General features: G+C 42.5%; 2 protein-coding genes across 3 annotated transcripts in view; both read right to left on the bottom strand.

Moving 5' to 3' along the window:
* Positions 1–1,562: 1,562 nt before the first annotated feature.
* LOC134432537 (acrosin-like) lies at positions 1,563–3,821 on the bottom strand. The gene is made up of 5 exons (XM_063181384.1): positions 3,760–3,821; positions 3,268–3,480; positions 2,698–2,963; positions 2,281–2,417; positions 1,563–1,883 (listed from the first exon to the last, which is right to left on the bottom strand). The coding sequence occupies exons 1-5, from the start codon at positions 3,819–3,821 to the stop codon at positions 1,563–1,565; spliced, it is 999 nt and encodes a 332-aa protein (XP_063037454.1).
* Positions 3,822–9,692: 5,871 nt separating this feature from the next.
* The window catches only part of LNPEP (leucyl and cystinyl aminopeptidase), a 49,850-nt gene continuing 44,070 nt past the window's right edge, over positions 9,693–15,472 (bottom strand). For both annotated transcript variants that reach the window (XM_063181491.1, XM_063181492.1), the window contains 5 exons: positions 14,922–15,106; positions 14,101–14,262; positions 13,144–13,284; positions 12,092–12,173; positions 9,693–11,086 (listed from right to left, as the gene is read on the bottom strand). In XM_063181491.1, the coding sequence (XP_063037561.1) occupies positions 10,955–11,086; positions 12,092–12,173; positions 13,144–13,284; positions 14,101–14,262; positions 14,922–15,106 (702 nt within the window). In that variant the 3' untranslated portion in view covers positions 9,693–10,954. The remainder of the gene's footprint in view (positions 11,087–12,091; positions 12,174–13,143; positions 13,285–14,100; positions 14,263–14,921; positions 15,107–15,472) is intronic.

The raw sequence follows: 15,472 nt of genomic DNA, 5'->3' as shown, positions 1-15,472 counted from the left end.
TATAGATAGCGAAAAGTTTTGAACACCTTGCGAACCACATCAGCAAGAAGACCAGGGTGAGGAAAGATGCAACAGGATGCTTCCTGGATCCAAGTGCGGTGATAGCTTTTTAGTTAAGCTGTCTCATTCTTTCTCTCCCTCTGACCCTCCTCTCTGCTATTTCTGTCTGTCTCTCTACTGCACAATGACTGTTAGATAAAATCCATACTATTGACTTTGGTGGTGTCTGCGCCTCAGGTGGAAGTGTCTGTCAGTAGCTGGATCATAACAGACATGCTGACACAAAAGACTGCTGCTGAGAGAGGGTGAGATGTGCAGCTGATCCTTAGCCCAGGGACTGGCACTGGAGAAGGCAGGTGCAGCTCCTGGAGTGTTTGTGCATTGGTGTTACATCCCGCTTCTGTGTGGAAGGGGACAAGATTTGTAGATGTTCACAGATGAAAAGGAATGGCAAAACCCAAAAGGATCCAGAAAAACCTCACAAACTCTTATTAACAAACTACACATTCAGCATGGGAATTGGTATATGTTTTGCCACTATCTTCTAATAGTAAGAGAAACAAAAGAATAAAATAATAGAGGGAAGAAGAAGAGAAAAAGAAATCAGGTAGGAGAGGAAAGAAGTTCACGGTCCTGGGTCCAGCATTGACCCAGCCAACAGGTGTCCCAGGTCCTGAGAGAATGCCACCCAGCCTCTCTGGTGAAAGTTATATGGAGAAGTTAGATAAGTTTTATATAGATAACTATAGATAAGTTTTCCCCATTCTGGGATTAGGTTCCTCACTCTTCATACAAATGAGGTAGCATGTGCAGCCCAGTATTCTGGACTTTTCTGGAAATGGGCTGAGGGGCTTTGTGGATTTTTTGGTGGTCTTGATTCTCCCTCTATTGGTCTTGCTTGCTCCTTAACCCCTCCTCTCCTGCACTTAAGCTGTTCTTTATGTTGTGTGGTCACCATGGACTCGAACAGGAAATTCAGCTCCAGAATGGTGCTGCCTTACCTTCATACGGCTCCCCTTTCCAGGCACATCTTGTTATAACTTGCCTGCTTCATGGCTGTTGGTGTTTAGGGCATAGCAATGCATTAACTCTTTACTGCTTAGGTTTCTACATTGGTTAAAAAACCCAGTTACTATCTGATGGGGACAAAAATAATCCTTAGGGGAGAGGAGGACTTCATGTTCTTAATGACAGGGCACCATCTGCACCATTTTTTTCCCTTTCTCTTGTTTCCCTAGTGTTGTGTTTCTTGCACTTGTAGTTGCAGACTTAAGGTGGCAGATGCTACTTTTCCACTGTAGATATATTAATATCTGTAGGGAAGGCATTGATCTGTACAGAAGGGAGTGTGAAATCCTATTCTTCCTAGATGAGGGTGAAGCCAGTAGGATTTTATAAAATTTGGATGGAGAGTATTCTCAGAGCAGAAAATACAGGTATCCTTTGTTTTTTGCTTACAATTTAACATTTAATTCAGTTTAATGAAATTCAAATTAATATAACTCTGACGGAAAGGGTTGTGGTCCACTATAGCCTGAACTGCAGGTGATCCATTCTGCAGTTCAGAACAGTTTTCCCTTTAGGTACTGCAAGATATCCTTCAGCATAATAAAGAATTGCTTCAGCTTTTCACGTGGAAATGGACAGGGTTGTGCTGGCTCTGTAACTGTCGGCTGGGGGGCTGCGGTTGGCGCTGGAGTAACTGCTGGAGTAACTGGCTTCCTTCCCGACATTTTCCAGATCCAGTTGTAGTAGTACTGAGTGGAGCCGAAGACTGAAGGCCGTTTGGGTCTGGCACAGCCTATTCCCCAGCTGGTCACACCAATTTGCCAGAAGGCGCCAACGCGCTTGTCTTCACAGACAAGAGGCCCCCCACTGTCACCCTGTAGCAGAGCAGAGAGGATTAAGGTGCTTTTGCATGCCCCTGAAAGCAGTTAGAGCTGGCTCCTTTACTCTCCCAGCCCCTGCCAGAACTGCATTCCTGGCACAGCAAGGCTCTGCTCAAGTGGTGGGACCTGCAGAACCTTGACTCCCTTGGGAGCAGGATGGGGGCCCACTGTAATGGGGGCTTTCTGTCTCCCCTGTGCTTGGATGTTTCAGGGTTCTGGACCCTCACTGAGCAAGGACCCATGGATGGGAAAGAGGACAGAAGCTCCAGTGGTGGTGCAGAGCTGGGGCTGGGAGAGCAACTGGCCAGGGAAAGCAGGTGCTAGGCTGTGCTTGGGTGGTGTGATGGGGCTGCCCACACTGCTGGGACTGGGGACTATAGCATGCTCCTACCTGGCAGGTGCCAACACCGCCCTGCCCAGCACACACGTTGAAGTCGTAGATGTACCCACTGAGCCACTCGCTACTGTTGCATAGCTCGTTATTGATGTATTGAACCTTGGCCTGCTGCAGGATATCTCTACCTGAAGCTGTGAGCAGAGAAAGGAATGAGTTCCCAGCAGCTCCTTGCCCATTCTCCTGGCCTGTGTGTTGAAATCATTCCCTACGGCTTGGTTCTGCCTCTAGAGAGCTGTTGGAGTGCTGTGTCACTGCTGTCTGGCGTTGGGCAGCAGGTCAGGCCCATCTCTCCAGAGGCATATGTCCCACAGCCCAACTCTTATTTTGGCCTCTGCTGTCAGGAAGCCCCAGCCATCCCTCCCTGCTGTGCCAGCCATGCCCTCAGGGCACAGGTCCTTTATGGGAACTCACATTTTACAATTCTGTCACCCCAGCCAGCAACGTAGCAGTTGTTCATGTTTGACAATTTCACCGAAGGTGCAGGCAGGCAGGCGGTCTGAATGTTGGACCTGCACCGGACTGGCTTGTCCAATTCCACCAAGGCCATGTCATGGAACTCAAGATTAGGAACGTAGTCTTCGTGCATGATCAGTCGCTTAATCCGGCGCACTTCCACATCAGGGCTTGTTTGGGCCAATGAGGTGGCCCCAAGCACGATGGCCCACTCGCTAAGGGGGCTGGAAGGCAGATGGAGAGAGGGGTGAGGGGATGTAGAATTATGTGCTGTGACAGCCCAGCACTTCCCTGCCTTCTGCTTCCTGAGGCAGAGAGGAAAGACAGAACTACAGACAGTGAAAGTGGACTCAAGATATGTTAAGCTGGAGGCTGCTAGGAAGCAGTGGCATGAGCCCACTCTTCTGCCTGAGCAGTCTCTCAGCTGGGCCCTGCAATGGCCTGGTGCTAGGCACACTGCAAGGAAATGGGATGGGAATAGCATGCACTGGTGGTGTGGGGATATCCCTGTACCCTGGTCCTCCTTACTTGGTACGGTTGACAAAGCAGTGGGCAGCTGAGAGGAGCCACTGTGAGCTGATGAGAGTCCCTCCACAGACATGAATGGACACAGGTGGGTTCCAGTAGCAACGGATACTGGCAATTCCTGCCCAGGCCCCAGTCCCTGGCAGGACATCTGAGCCACCCACAACGCGTGTAGAGCCGAGGGTACTACCCATGGGCCGGAGACCACAGGTGTCTCTGTAAGCAGAAAGTCATTACCGTCCTGTGAGAAGGCTTACACAAGGTTTGGTTGCAAAGCCAGCAGGGCCAGAGGTGGGTGGGCCTGGGCATATGTCGGCCTGTTTCTGCTTGAGCCCTGTAGACAAGCGGTGCCAGCAGCCGGGGCGCTGGTGATAAACTGAGGCTTCTGCTCAGGGTTTTGGAAACTGGTATGGCCACTGGTGGCAAGCAGGCATCCTGAGGGAGCCCCCTCAGCCTTTGCCTGGGTCTCCTCAGGTCAAGCCTGGGGCTACTTACCCACAGGCGCCATGTGCAGGCCCGCACAGAGCCAGTAGGATGAGGATACACAGCAGAATCATTGTGGTCAGAGACACAAGTCAGCTGCAAGGAGAGAGGTCTTGTCACCTCCAGTGCTGCTGCCAACGCAGTGCCCACAGAACTGGCACAGCCGCAGTGCCCTTGGCCCCGGAGCTGATGTCACAGAGGGACTGGTTCCATGTTCTGGGCATGGTGCTGACCTCTGGAGGCGGTGGGGGGAAGGGCAACATAGAGCCATAGAACAACAGAAAGGTCTGGATTGGAAAGTACCTTAAGGATCCGCTAGTTTCAAACCCCAGCCATGCACATGGATGCCTTCCACTACACCAGGCTGCTCAGAGTCCTATCCAAGCTGGCCTCAAATGGTAACAGGAATGGGGCATCCATAGCTTCTTTGGGCAGGCAACCTGTGCCAGCACTGTGACAATGAAACAAGATTTTACTTGTCATCCAAAAATCCTGCAGAATTTGCAGCAACAACAATTAAAAGCAACACACATTTAGATTTTTAAAAACAATTTGTGAAATTGTTTTCATTTGCTTTACTTGAGACAGAAAAATCAACTAAAATGCAACTTGAGGCCTCAAGGAAAAGAAAGTCTCAATGCCTAAACTCTTTTGGTATTGTTTAGAAACTAACTGTGAAGAATTCTAATTAAAAGTCATTTTCCTTCAAGAAGCCAGAGCACCTTTACAGTTGAGCCTGTTCATTTAGTTGTTTCCATTGGACTGCTGAACAGCTTACCTCTATTTCAAGAGGTACAGCAGAGGCTGTGCATTTGATTGCCATTTCAGTTACTGCCAACAAATTCCTCTCTTTGATTACCAAACTCCAATTTTCTTAGCTTTCTTTGATAAAGTTCAGGGAGGACCAAAAAGATGGAAGGTTCCTGCCCAGATAGCCAGAGTCCAGTTTCAAGTTCCCTCGTGTGCTGCACAGCACACACACAGAAGGATCAGATGTCAGAAGCCTAAGACACTGCATTTCCAGCTGCTGTCTCCAAGACCTGAAAACCCCTAGGATTTGCATTCCCTTATTACACTGCACCCTTGCCCTCCTTTCTGAGGGGCCAGTTCCAGCCCTTTGGAGGGACCCTTTCCCTTTGGGCATGACTTGCCTGCCCACAGCTGCATTTTGCAAATCCCAGCTCAGGGAGGCCTTGGCTCACAAAGGAGAATGAGTGGGACTGCACACATGGCTAGCTGTGAAAATAGGCCACTTTATTTCTACAGCAACTAAGTCACCATTGGCCCATTACACACATGTGGAGGAGGAGTGTGGGCAGGACACAGTGGGCCTTTACCACTGAGGCAAACTTTGCATCAGCAGGCCCCAGAAGGAAAGGGTTGTGGTCCACTGCAGTCTGAATTGCAGGCCATCAATCCCTCCCTAGCATGCCTTAGGCTCCAGGCTGCCCGCCTTCAAGCTGTAGTTTGACTTAAGCCCGAGATGAGGCTGGGCTTTTGTGTCTTTGAACTCAGTAAATCTGACAAAGCCCTTCCCCTGCCTTGGTTACAGGGGAAAAGGGAAACAAAAAGATTTATTTCGGTTTGTTGCTGCATTTCTTTGGCTTTTAAGGCAGAAATGCTCTTCATGCTGTTGCCCGATTGATAAATGACACAAAACTCGGATAAGTTTTGTGGGTGCTTTATTAAGGGCCCGGGGAGCTGGTGGACTAACGTCCCAAGCCCGAGCCCCCAATTTCACGTATGGGTGCTTCCCTCTTATACATGCGATTCACAACAAAGTCTCCAAGAAACAGTTCCCCGTTCCCCTTGCCTAGTCTCTAAGAAACAGTTCCCCGTTCCCCTTGCCTGGTCACAGACCCCTTGTGATACATTCCTTGGTTCACAAACAAGATCATTAATCTTCTGCTTATCTTATTCTAAGAGCATTGTATGCTGCCTCCAGACAGGTTAGCATTCTTACTTTCCTGCACTAGTTTAAATATTTATTAAATCCCTAAGACTACCTGCTAGGTTACACGCAAAACCCAACACACTTTCAACGGCTACAAAACTGCTTTTAACAAACCAATTCACACACAACTCACTATAATTAAACATTTTGCTAAATTTCATTTCATTTCCAACAATGCCATGCCAACAGTGGTATTTTGGGCAAAGTGGGCATGAGTTTGATACCTTTTGCTTTTGCAAAGGAAAAGGAGAAAAAGAGGGGGGAAAAATGAAAGAGAAAAGAGAGAAAAAAGAGGAAAAAAAGATACAGAGCAAAAAGGAGAAAAAAAGAGAAAAATAGGATAAAGGTTTTCCCTGGAAAATGTGTTTGAACCAAGGGAAGCCTGAACATCATGTGGTACATTTCACAAATTTCACCCTTACAGGTTCTTGAGGACCTTTGTTGTTCATGGCCACATCCCATGGCCAAGTGTGATCTAAGGAGGTCGGCAGCTGTCATCTTTGCACATTGAAAGTTGCTGTGGTCAAAACTGCAGGGTTTTGGTTTTGCTTTGATATTTCCCCCAGTTTGGAAATTCCCCCTCCTCCCTTGCTCCCCTGGGGTTTTTTTCCCCCTTAGGAACAGGGCAGGAAATTTACTTTTGGTCTGAAACTCTCAGGCTCTCCCTCTGTAATAAATACTTTCAGGTTACTACTGCATTCAACATAGGCGATAGTACAGGGTGTTTTATATGGGTATGGGAAAAACTACAAGCCTGTGTTTTTAGAACTGCGCATGGAGAAGCCATGCTGAGGTGTGGATTATGGTTATGGATTGCATGGAGGCAGGAGTGGATGATACCTGGGAGGACATAAGAGAGCTGTACTTCCCCAGCCCCAGCTTGTACCTTCCCCCTGCTATACAGATGAAGAGGCAGCAACTAACAGGGGAATGATGAGCAATGCTGTCAGTACTCAGTATGAGAAGTCAGAAAGGGGTGTCTGCTAAGGGCCATCAGTAGAAGGGCCATCAGTGTTGTGGGTCTGTCCATTGCACAAAGTCCCTACACCTGCTGCACAGTGTTACAGCATGTGCAGCAAAATACACTGTGATGCTACATTAATAAACAGTTATTTCCAAAGTCTTTAAAAAAATATTAGAGCTTTTAAACCAAGGGAGAAAGCCTCCCCAGAAGCTCTAGTGTGAGCCTTCACCACAGTGCTGGACAGCTCATAGGTGGATTTCTCACAGAGGCTGCTCCTAACTTGGAGAGGTCAGAAGAATGATGTGATGGGGTGCAGACATTGTTCTGTGATTTTTTTTTTTATTCTTGAGTTGATCATCATGGGGCTGATTTGATCTTGTCACTTTGTGCCATGCAAAGATTTTTCAAAAAAACCTGAGTTTTTTATTCAATGAGTCATGAACAAATTGGAGTTGTTCAGCCAAAGCTGAAATTTGAGGTTTAATTTCAGGAACACTTGCTGCCTGCGCTTGTTGCAAAGCTGGAGCAAACTGGACTTCAAAGAAAGGACAGGACTGCACCATTACGGTATACAATGAATATGAAATCAAGAGAAGTTGGTATTTCTTCCTTGGATGGATGCACTGATTTAACTGCAGTTTCTGCATCAGCTGGCTCCCCAGTATCGAGAGCAGATGCCACTTTTTTGCAGACCTCTGAATCCTGTGCAAGGATGTGCAGATACCACTGATCAGGCACAACCACTGGCATCATGAACCCCACAGCTGAAAGCATCAGAAAGAGGAGGCCTTTGCTCCAACAGAGCAGGACGACTGCAACAATCCACATCACTCACTAATCTCTTGGGGGCTATGTGGGCACTATGTGAGTCTTCTGCAGGCAGGTCCATGTGGCTAGTTGTTCTTGTGAGGGACAAGTGGTGTTGTTTAGCAAGATGACATTTTCCCAGACTTTTTTTTTACATTTAGGGCAGTTTAAGCACGTATTTTAGCTAAACACAGGTTCCTTAGAGGGATCCTGCCTTTAAAAATGGAAGTGTGGGGAAGAAAGCAATCTATCCTTATGCAGAGATGAAACAGACGTTTCTCCTCCATGGCTCTGGGCAAACCTGCACAGACCTAGGGGTAAGGACCTAGCCCAGTAATAATGGCTGAACTGGTGCACATCTGATGCCCACTTTGAATGTGAGCACAACAGCCACAGTAACAGGATGGAGCTTTGTATTCTGTCCCCAGGCACCCCATTCCAGTGGGTACAGTTCATCCTCAGGACCAAGTAGGATGAGCAGCACATCCCTCATGACTTGTTCTCTGAGCTGGATGAAAGCTGTATGAGAGAGGGTGAAGATGCTGAGTGGAAAGAAATGGCAAGGTAAATCCCTGCTGCTGGCTGTGATGGGAGAGAAGTGCCCACAATGGCAGTATCCTTGGGCTCTGCCTTCTGCTCTCTGGAACACTTTCTGCAGCTGCAGGTGCTTGCTGATCTAAGCAGCTCTCTGCTCTTGCCACCACTAAAATTTAGCAATGGAGTTGGAGATCTGGAGCTGAAGAGGAAGTAAAAGACAGTATCAAGTGCAGGATCAAGCCCTGTGAGGCCTCTCTGTCCTTGCACAGCCTCTGAGTTGAGGAGCTGCACCACCAATGAAAGGGGGCTGCTGTGTCAATAGTGTCAAAGGCACTGAAGGTAATGTGCAAGCCACATTCCTCTGGGAGTGGCCAAGCTTGGTTTGCCACACAGCCCTTCTCTCCCAAATCAATCCTGCCCCAATGCCACATCCTTTTTTGGAAGTCCTGCTGGATCTTCAAATTCTGTAGTTATCTCTCTAGCATTGCTAAGGCTGGCTCATTAAGTAAACTCCTCAGGCATCTAAGGAAACATTTGCTTACTACACTTCAGCCTATTAGTCTGCATTTTGTACAGCCCTAATAAGTGGTGTCCTACATCTGGTAATCTCACTTACTAAGTACTACTTATCTATACTGAGAATTCCATAATCCTGCATTACCTGGGTTAGCTTGAACAGTTCAAGTTTTTGAACTGCACCTATGGCTAAGCTTTATTAGTCTTACTCACACTACCTCTAACCAGAATCCAGCTAATGGGACATCCAACTCTCTCTGGCTCTCAGGGTGGAGTGGCAGTCCTCACCTTCCCTTGGAGGCTTTTTCCCAGTCCTCCTAACATTGGGTTTCTGCTCTCTGTCCTGCACTGACATCTCACCCTTTTCCTGACCCTAACCCTGCCCTAAGCCATATCCAACAGGAACTTTGCCAGCAAAGGCAGTCTGCCTTGCACCAGCCCTTTGATATTTCAGTCTTCATTAATTCCCAATACACTCAAAAAAGGAGAATTGTATTTAAGCATTTCTCATGGAAGGAGGAACTGACTCCAATACAACTTATTAATAGGGCTGGAGACTCCCTAACAGAAAAACAATTTAAAAACCTCTACAACTGACATAACAAAAGTATGCATATGCTACAAATGGTAAAATGAAAAAACCTTCCCAACTTTCCAGATTTTATTTGTACACTTTCTTGTCTGAAACTCAGCTCCAAGTTATTGCTTCATAGTTGTCACTAAAGCATTTTAACAGAATAGTGACAATTTTTAGAATTCCAGCGCAGAAATCAGGAGGAAGATGGGATCCTCTTCCACAGTTTTGATTTTAAATTTTCAAAGACTCAATACTGTGGCCAGGAATGAAATAAAACACATGTGAGGGGGCAGCAGAGATAGAAAAGTGGAAGTTTACAATTGACTTCTAATTTAATTTAAGAAGTGACTAGGAAGAAAAAGATGGCGTATATATGTACATATACATACAAAAACACACATAATATACACAAATATTCAAAGATGGAAATAGTATTTCTGTAGAATTTGAAAGATTTAAAACACAGAAGGAATCAAAGTAATAACACACAGAGTATAAAAATTCTAAGAATATACTTAATTGCAATTCTCATTCCATAATTTAATAGTTAAAAATCGGCTAGCATGAAACCACAAAAGATACAAAGGTAGTGAAATGAAAAGATAAAAAGTATGTTTATTCTTGCATGTATTCAGTATATATATACACTGTAACTCCAAAATGGCTTTTTTCACCACTTCTGAAAGACACAGATTGCACTGCAGGTATCTTTATAGTGTTGCACATTAGGGTTTTAGCTCCTATTCTTTAAAAGATTTTGAGGATTTGTCTCGCAAGATTTTTTACAATAGTAGAGAAACAAATCATTAGGATCTAAATTAGAAGCTTTCCTAAAGCTAAGGCCATGAAGAGAGAACAATGATGACAAATTACACTGTGATTTCCAAGTTATCAGGCAATGAAAGACCAGAAGCTTACAAAAATGAAGTGACTGACTAATCTATCAACTGCAAATGCTGTGCATCAAGTGGTGAAATTGAAAGTCAGTAGTGAAAAGGGCACAAATCAGTATCAGTCTAACAGATGAACTAACCTGAAAAAATACAACTCTGTGCAGCTGGTCAGAGACCAATACTGCAAAATCAGTTAAAGTTCAACAATTAATGATGAGATTCTCAAAACTATCTGATCAATTCAGAGTACAAGTTCCAAAGCCACACCCCTGTTTCTGGAAATCTCATCTCTAAAATGCTTGGCTTTGCTGTTTCTTCTTTTCCATATTACCATCCAGCCACTTTTACATATCAAATTGTATATTGTTAGTATAAGATTTTTTTTTAGTGTGTAATTCCTAAAGAACACCACAAAAATAAAAAATCCAAACTTAAATTGAATTGGAATTGTATTTATTTCGCCTCTTAAACTTTATAACATTCACTACTACTTACATATCTGAAATATAATTCTGTTTCACAAGAGCTTCTATATCTACAAATATGTATGTGGAAACCACATACAGTTTTGCATTAAGAAAAAATCCACTACTCAATGGAGCAGCCTGCAAAGAAGTCACGGTAACTCTTTCTTTCTTACCTGTCAGTATTAACCCTCTGCCAAGAAACTATAACACAACTTCAAAGGAAAGGGCATAAGATTCACATACAAAATTATATTTAATCATTTGTGCAGATGTTTGGTCAACAGATGAAAACAGTTTTAGGGTAAGTACTTATATATTGCTCACAATGCTTCAAGGAAAATAAAAATTTATCTGAGACATGCCCTGAGCAATCTAGATTCCTTAATAGTGCAATGTTGCAGTGATCCTCGTTTCACCCTGGCTTTTGCAAATGAAACACAATAACTGCTGACAGAGCTCCTAAATGGCTGACACAGCACAGTATTATATGCACTACAGCAGTTCTTGTAGCTTTGCCAAGTTTCTCTCCATCCACTGGATATTGAGCTGAATTGTGTCAATTGCCTCTTTTACACAATGCAGTTGAGAACTCTCTTCTGATTTTGACTCAAAAAATGACTTGACCTGCACAGCAAGAATAAAGAAAGAAAAAGAAAATCTTAATTAAAATCAGTATTAGCCAGATAAATAAGTTCTGCAGCAAAGGCTACACACACATGTTGCAGCAAATCTGTTTTTGAGAATTGTTTGTATCTATGCAGTAAGCAAACCTCTCAAAGGTTTTCCCAAAATGCAAGGAAAGCATTTTTCACACATACAGCACCAATAACAGATTTGGTTTCATTATGTCATTTCACCAATAAACAGATATTCATTTACCATATCACAAAGCCAACAGAAAGTATGCAGAGTTCTGAAAAAGGAGTGCTATTCTGTGACAAAGAATTGGTTGTTGCAAGCAACCCTCTCCAGCATTCTGGAACAGCCCCCACACCCAATCATCATCAATGCTAACACCTAAAATATTATGGATCAAACCATTAACACCAATCTCTACCAAATTATCTGAATGAAAACATTAGACTAAACCATAAACAATTCTTGATACATTAACTTCAAGGCCTTCTTAAGGAAGACAACAGAGCCTTCTGAAAGCTATTAAACAACTCCTGACTGATACTCAACTTCCACAATAACTCTTTGCGATTGATGATGGAAAAAAACAGCAAAAAGCAGTTTTTATGGCACAATATCACATTTCAGAGATACAGAAAGCAAATCTTGTCTACCAAATCTAGACCAAAATTACATATAGATCAAGTCATTACTTTGTGAGACAGTGTGTTCCAGTGTACAGGAAAACAGACCAGGATAAACCAATAACTGGGTTCAACCCTGTAATGCAACTCTGTCACAGACTCAGTATATAATCTCCCGGTGTCTATGCATATATTTACCATATGTGAAATAGGGAAAGCAACTGATAGGGAAAGAAACTGATATACATACTCTCAACAGTATGTCAAGGAGATAAATAAAATGCAAACATGTGTTTTCCTCATCCTTCAACTAAATGAAAACAGCACTGGCACTAGAAAATAACCCTTTCTCCTAGATTGTGCCACCAACCTCAAGCAGATGTGCCTTTGTTGCAAACTGAGAAGCTGACCAGGTAATAATATTCTGGATAGTATATGAGCCTAGGTGAAACCTGTAAGACAAACAAATATTTTCAGCCAGGAGACACTTTAAGATGCAGTTTTGGCTTATGTATGCATTCTTTTCTACTTTTTCTACTTTTTTGTTTAGTAGTTCCAAAATATTAAAAGCACCTAAATACAATACCTTACATTACCATTACATACCTTATTTTTCAAAAGAAAGAAATGTTCTTAGAAATACAAGCCTCTAGCTCCCTATTCCCTCTAAAATGTAGCATCAGAGCAAGAGCCATGGAAAATTTTCAAACTTCTATCAATAACAGATCAAATAGTAAAGAACTGAGGACACCACACAGTGAATATCAAGATCTGTATTTGTGGTACGTATATGTTCTAAAGCTCTACCAGAACTGAACTTGCAACCAGGTTTTCCTTCAAGTGAAATAACTGTAATATTGGTTATAAAGAGCTTGCTAGAGCAGAAGTTTTCATAGAGGAGAAACTTTTCAATCAGAATGAAACTATTTAAAATCAAATCTGGGATTTAGAAATGGACGTTTCTAGTATTGTTGGCTTTCTGAAGACTTGGGGGGCCAGCTTTCCTGCTGGGTATCCTTCAAGGACAGTGAAAGACAACATATTTCTGAAGCAAGTGGGATATTTTGGTTACTTGCTTTTAGGAGTGGCAATTCAGAAACTATAAATGCTGAATTATTTCCCTGGAATCCATTTGAATCCGTTTGATCCACATAAATATCTTTCAACTGAACCAATCATTTTAGAGACAGCAACCTTTCAAGAGAAACTAGGATCAAGATTGTGAGACTCTAGGATGATTGTTGAGAGTTCAAATTTAATGTAGCAAGTTATATTTGCAAACTCTGATTTTAAAACATGATTTCGAATTTTAATATGAATATTCTTATACGAACACTCAAATTTATAGTCTTGTTTGAAACAAAGAAACATGTGCTTTTGCCACTGAGAGGTTGAAAGTTTCAGCTGCATGAAAAGCCTTACTTTCGTGTAAGCTTTTCCCAGTTCTCTTTGACGAAGTCCCAGGCCAGCAAATATCCAGGCAAACTCTGGCTAACGGTTGATATGATATGTGAAAGCTCCTGTGACCTGATGATTTCTCCTTCAAGACTGTTCTGCATTAGCCTAGGAGACAAAGCATATGCAAAGAGACAGGAAAAATCCCCATGATTCATATGTTCACATGGGTTTCCTAAAAGTCCGCAATTAGATGGAAAAAATGATATAACACATCAAGCAAGGAAATTCTAGCACCTGGAAGAAATCAATGTTACATTTTATTACAACAACTCTATTTACTTAAGATTTAATTTCCAGAAGTCAGAATGACCTTAGCAAGTACCTGAATTTTCACTGGGCTTGGAAAAGATGAAGTAAATTCTTATAACTTGTAAAAGAAAAACAACACATTGAAGATGTAAGAGAGGGAAGCCAAAGATGAAATTAGCAGACAAGTCTGCATTGTCCATGCAGTATTAAGATTTAGTCTACAGAGAGGAACATAATGTAAAGTCAAATTTTCACCCAAATAAAGAAATGGAAAAAGGAAGAGCAAAAAAACCCAAACAACAAATATACCTCAACTAGTTATTATTTTGATTATAAATATTTATCAATCTTTTAAGGCTCTATAGAGCAGTCTGCAATTTTGCTACCTGCACTGCAAATCTGAAATTCTGTGTTACCAGTAATGCAAAGCCTGTAAGTTAATCTTTTCTCTTTATGCATATTTGTTTTTTTGTGTTGCTCTGTTACATAAGTTATTTTTAAGTGAAAAATACAAGGTTCTTTGTGTGTATGGAAGCCTGTGCAAAACATTTGGATGGATCATCTTTAGCAATCAGAAATTTTTTCAACAATAGAAAAAAGGAAATGCACTTTTCCTGGAAGATTTTATCACTTGTAATTTACACAGCATACAACTTTCTGGCTCCTTCATACCAGATCAGCTTTCTGGCATCTTCTGTGCTGGCCAAGGCTTCAATCATTTTGCTTTTCTCTGCTTCAGAAACTGAAGAGAAATACATCTTCAGGAGGAATTCCCAGCCATCATCAGACTTGGCACCAACTGCAAATATGGCTTTCATAACATCACTGGGCAGACTACAAGGAAAAACAAAAACAACAAAACAAATAAACATAGGGGGTACAAAAATGCTCACCTGAGGAAAGAAGAAAGAAGTCAGAAAATTAAAATATTAACTTGAAGGAGATGCCTCTCTTTGGAGCAATTTGATTCTGTAGCAATTGTTAAGATTTGGCATTACTGAATTCATGCCAATCTAATACTTTCAGTCACTAGGAAAAAGCAAATCATTTAGCCACATGAAAACAAAGTAAATTGTACCCAAAACTGAGAATTTTCTACAGTTAAAAATGCACATGGATCCACAGCAGAAGGAATTCTGCATGATAAAAACGTGTGCATTGGCTTTGCCACTAAGTAATGTTCTTTCAGCATGCAGCTCAGGAAATGCAGATGAAAAAAATATTTATGGCTGGTTTTGCAGCTAAAACTAAATGAGAATGGAGACAAGTCTGGCACAGTCACTCTCTCATTGTGAAACAGCTATTACTTCTACACATGGAACAGTTAAAGACAGAATCACATTCTTTATCAATACTAAGTCGGTTGTAGTGGTGTGGGGGGGTTTTTTTTGATTGTTCTGTTTGCTGTTGGGGTGCTTTTCCCAAGTACAATGGTGGCAATGTAACAAGAAAGGAGATGGGAAAAAGAAGTAGAAGCTCAGTTTTTGTGGTACCTTACTGTTCCATTAGACTTCATCCAAGTCTCAAACATCCTAGCCGCAGTTGTTCTACAGTTTCTTATATCATGGGTGCAGGCAAAAGCCAGCAGTGTTGACCGGAGCTCTCGTTCAGACAGGGTCCCATCATCTGTCCAGTGCTGTTGATCCATTTTATCTCCAAGCAAGTGCTCTATCCTATGCTAAAGGAGGAAAAAGTTACTAGCAATAGCCATTCCCTTCCAAGAGGATTTTCTATATAGAAAATTAGTTTAAAGTAAGAAAAAATAAAAATTAAAAGGTTGAGCTTTTGAACTGTGGAAGCTAAATATGGTAGTTTTTCATCTATATGTTACAACTTACACATGCTATTTCTTAACTGTAGGAATGAGTATCAGATATCACATAAATCTGAAAGATGAGCCAGATTACATGTTAAACTGCACATGGAAACTGAAGACTCCTCTCTGAGCCTCCTGTAATCAGCTTACAGTCACAAGCACTACAACTTCTGTATGTTCAACTGCTTTTAACTTCACCAAGTCACAGTAAATACTCCTTCATTTAGG

Source organism: Melospiza melodia, chromosome Z (genome assembly GCF_035770615.1).
Source record: "Melospiza melodia melodia isolate bMelMel2 chromosome Z, bMelMel2.pri, whole genome shotgun sequence".
Taxonomy (NCBI): domain Eukaryota; kingdom Metazoa; phylum Chordata; class Aves; order Passeriformes; family Passerellidae; genus Melospiza; species Melospiza melodia.
Note: the sequence above shows the minus strand (reverse complement) of the source record. Positions and strands in the feature narration are given on the sequence as shown.

Excerpts from the sequence above, each read along its gene's own strand:
- LOC134432537 (XM_063181384.1), bottom strand. The coding sequence starts at position 3,821 with ATGATTCTGCTGTGTATCCTCATCCTACTGGCTCTGTGCGGGCCTGCA. Across the intron at positions 3,481-3,759 it reads CCTGCACATGGCGCCTGTGG|AGACACCTGTGGTCTCCGGC; the intron begins GTAAGTAGCCCC and ends TTCTGCTTACAG. Across the intron at positions 1,884-2,280 it reads GCGGTGTTGGCACCTGCCAG|GGTGACAGTGGGGGGCCTCT; the intron begins GTAGGAGCATGC and ends GCTCTGCTACAG.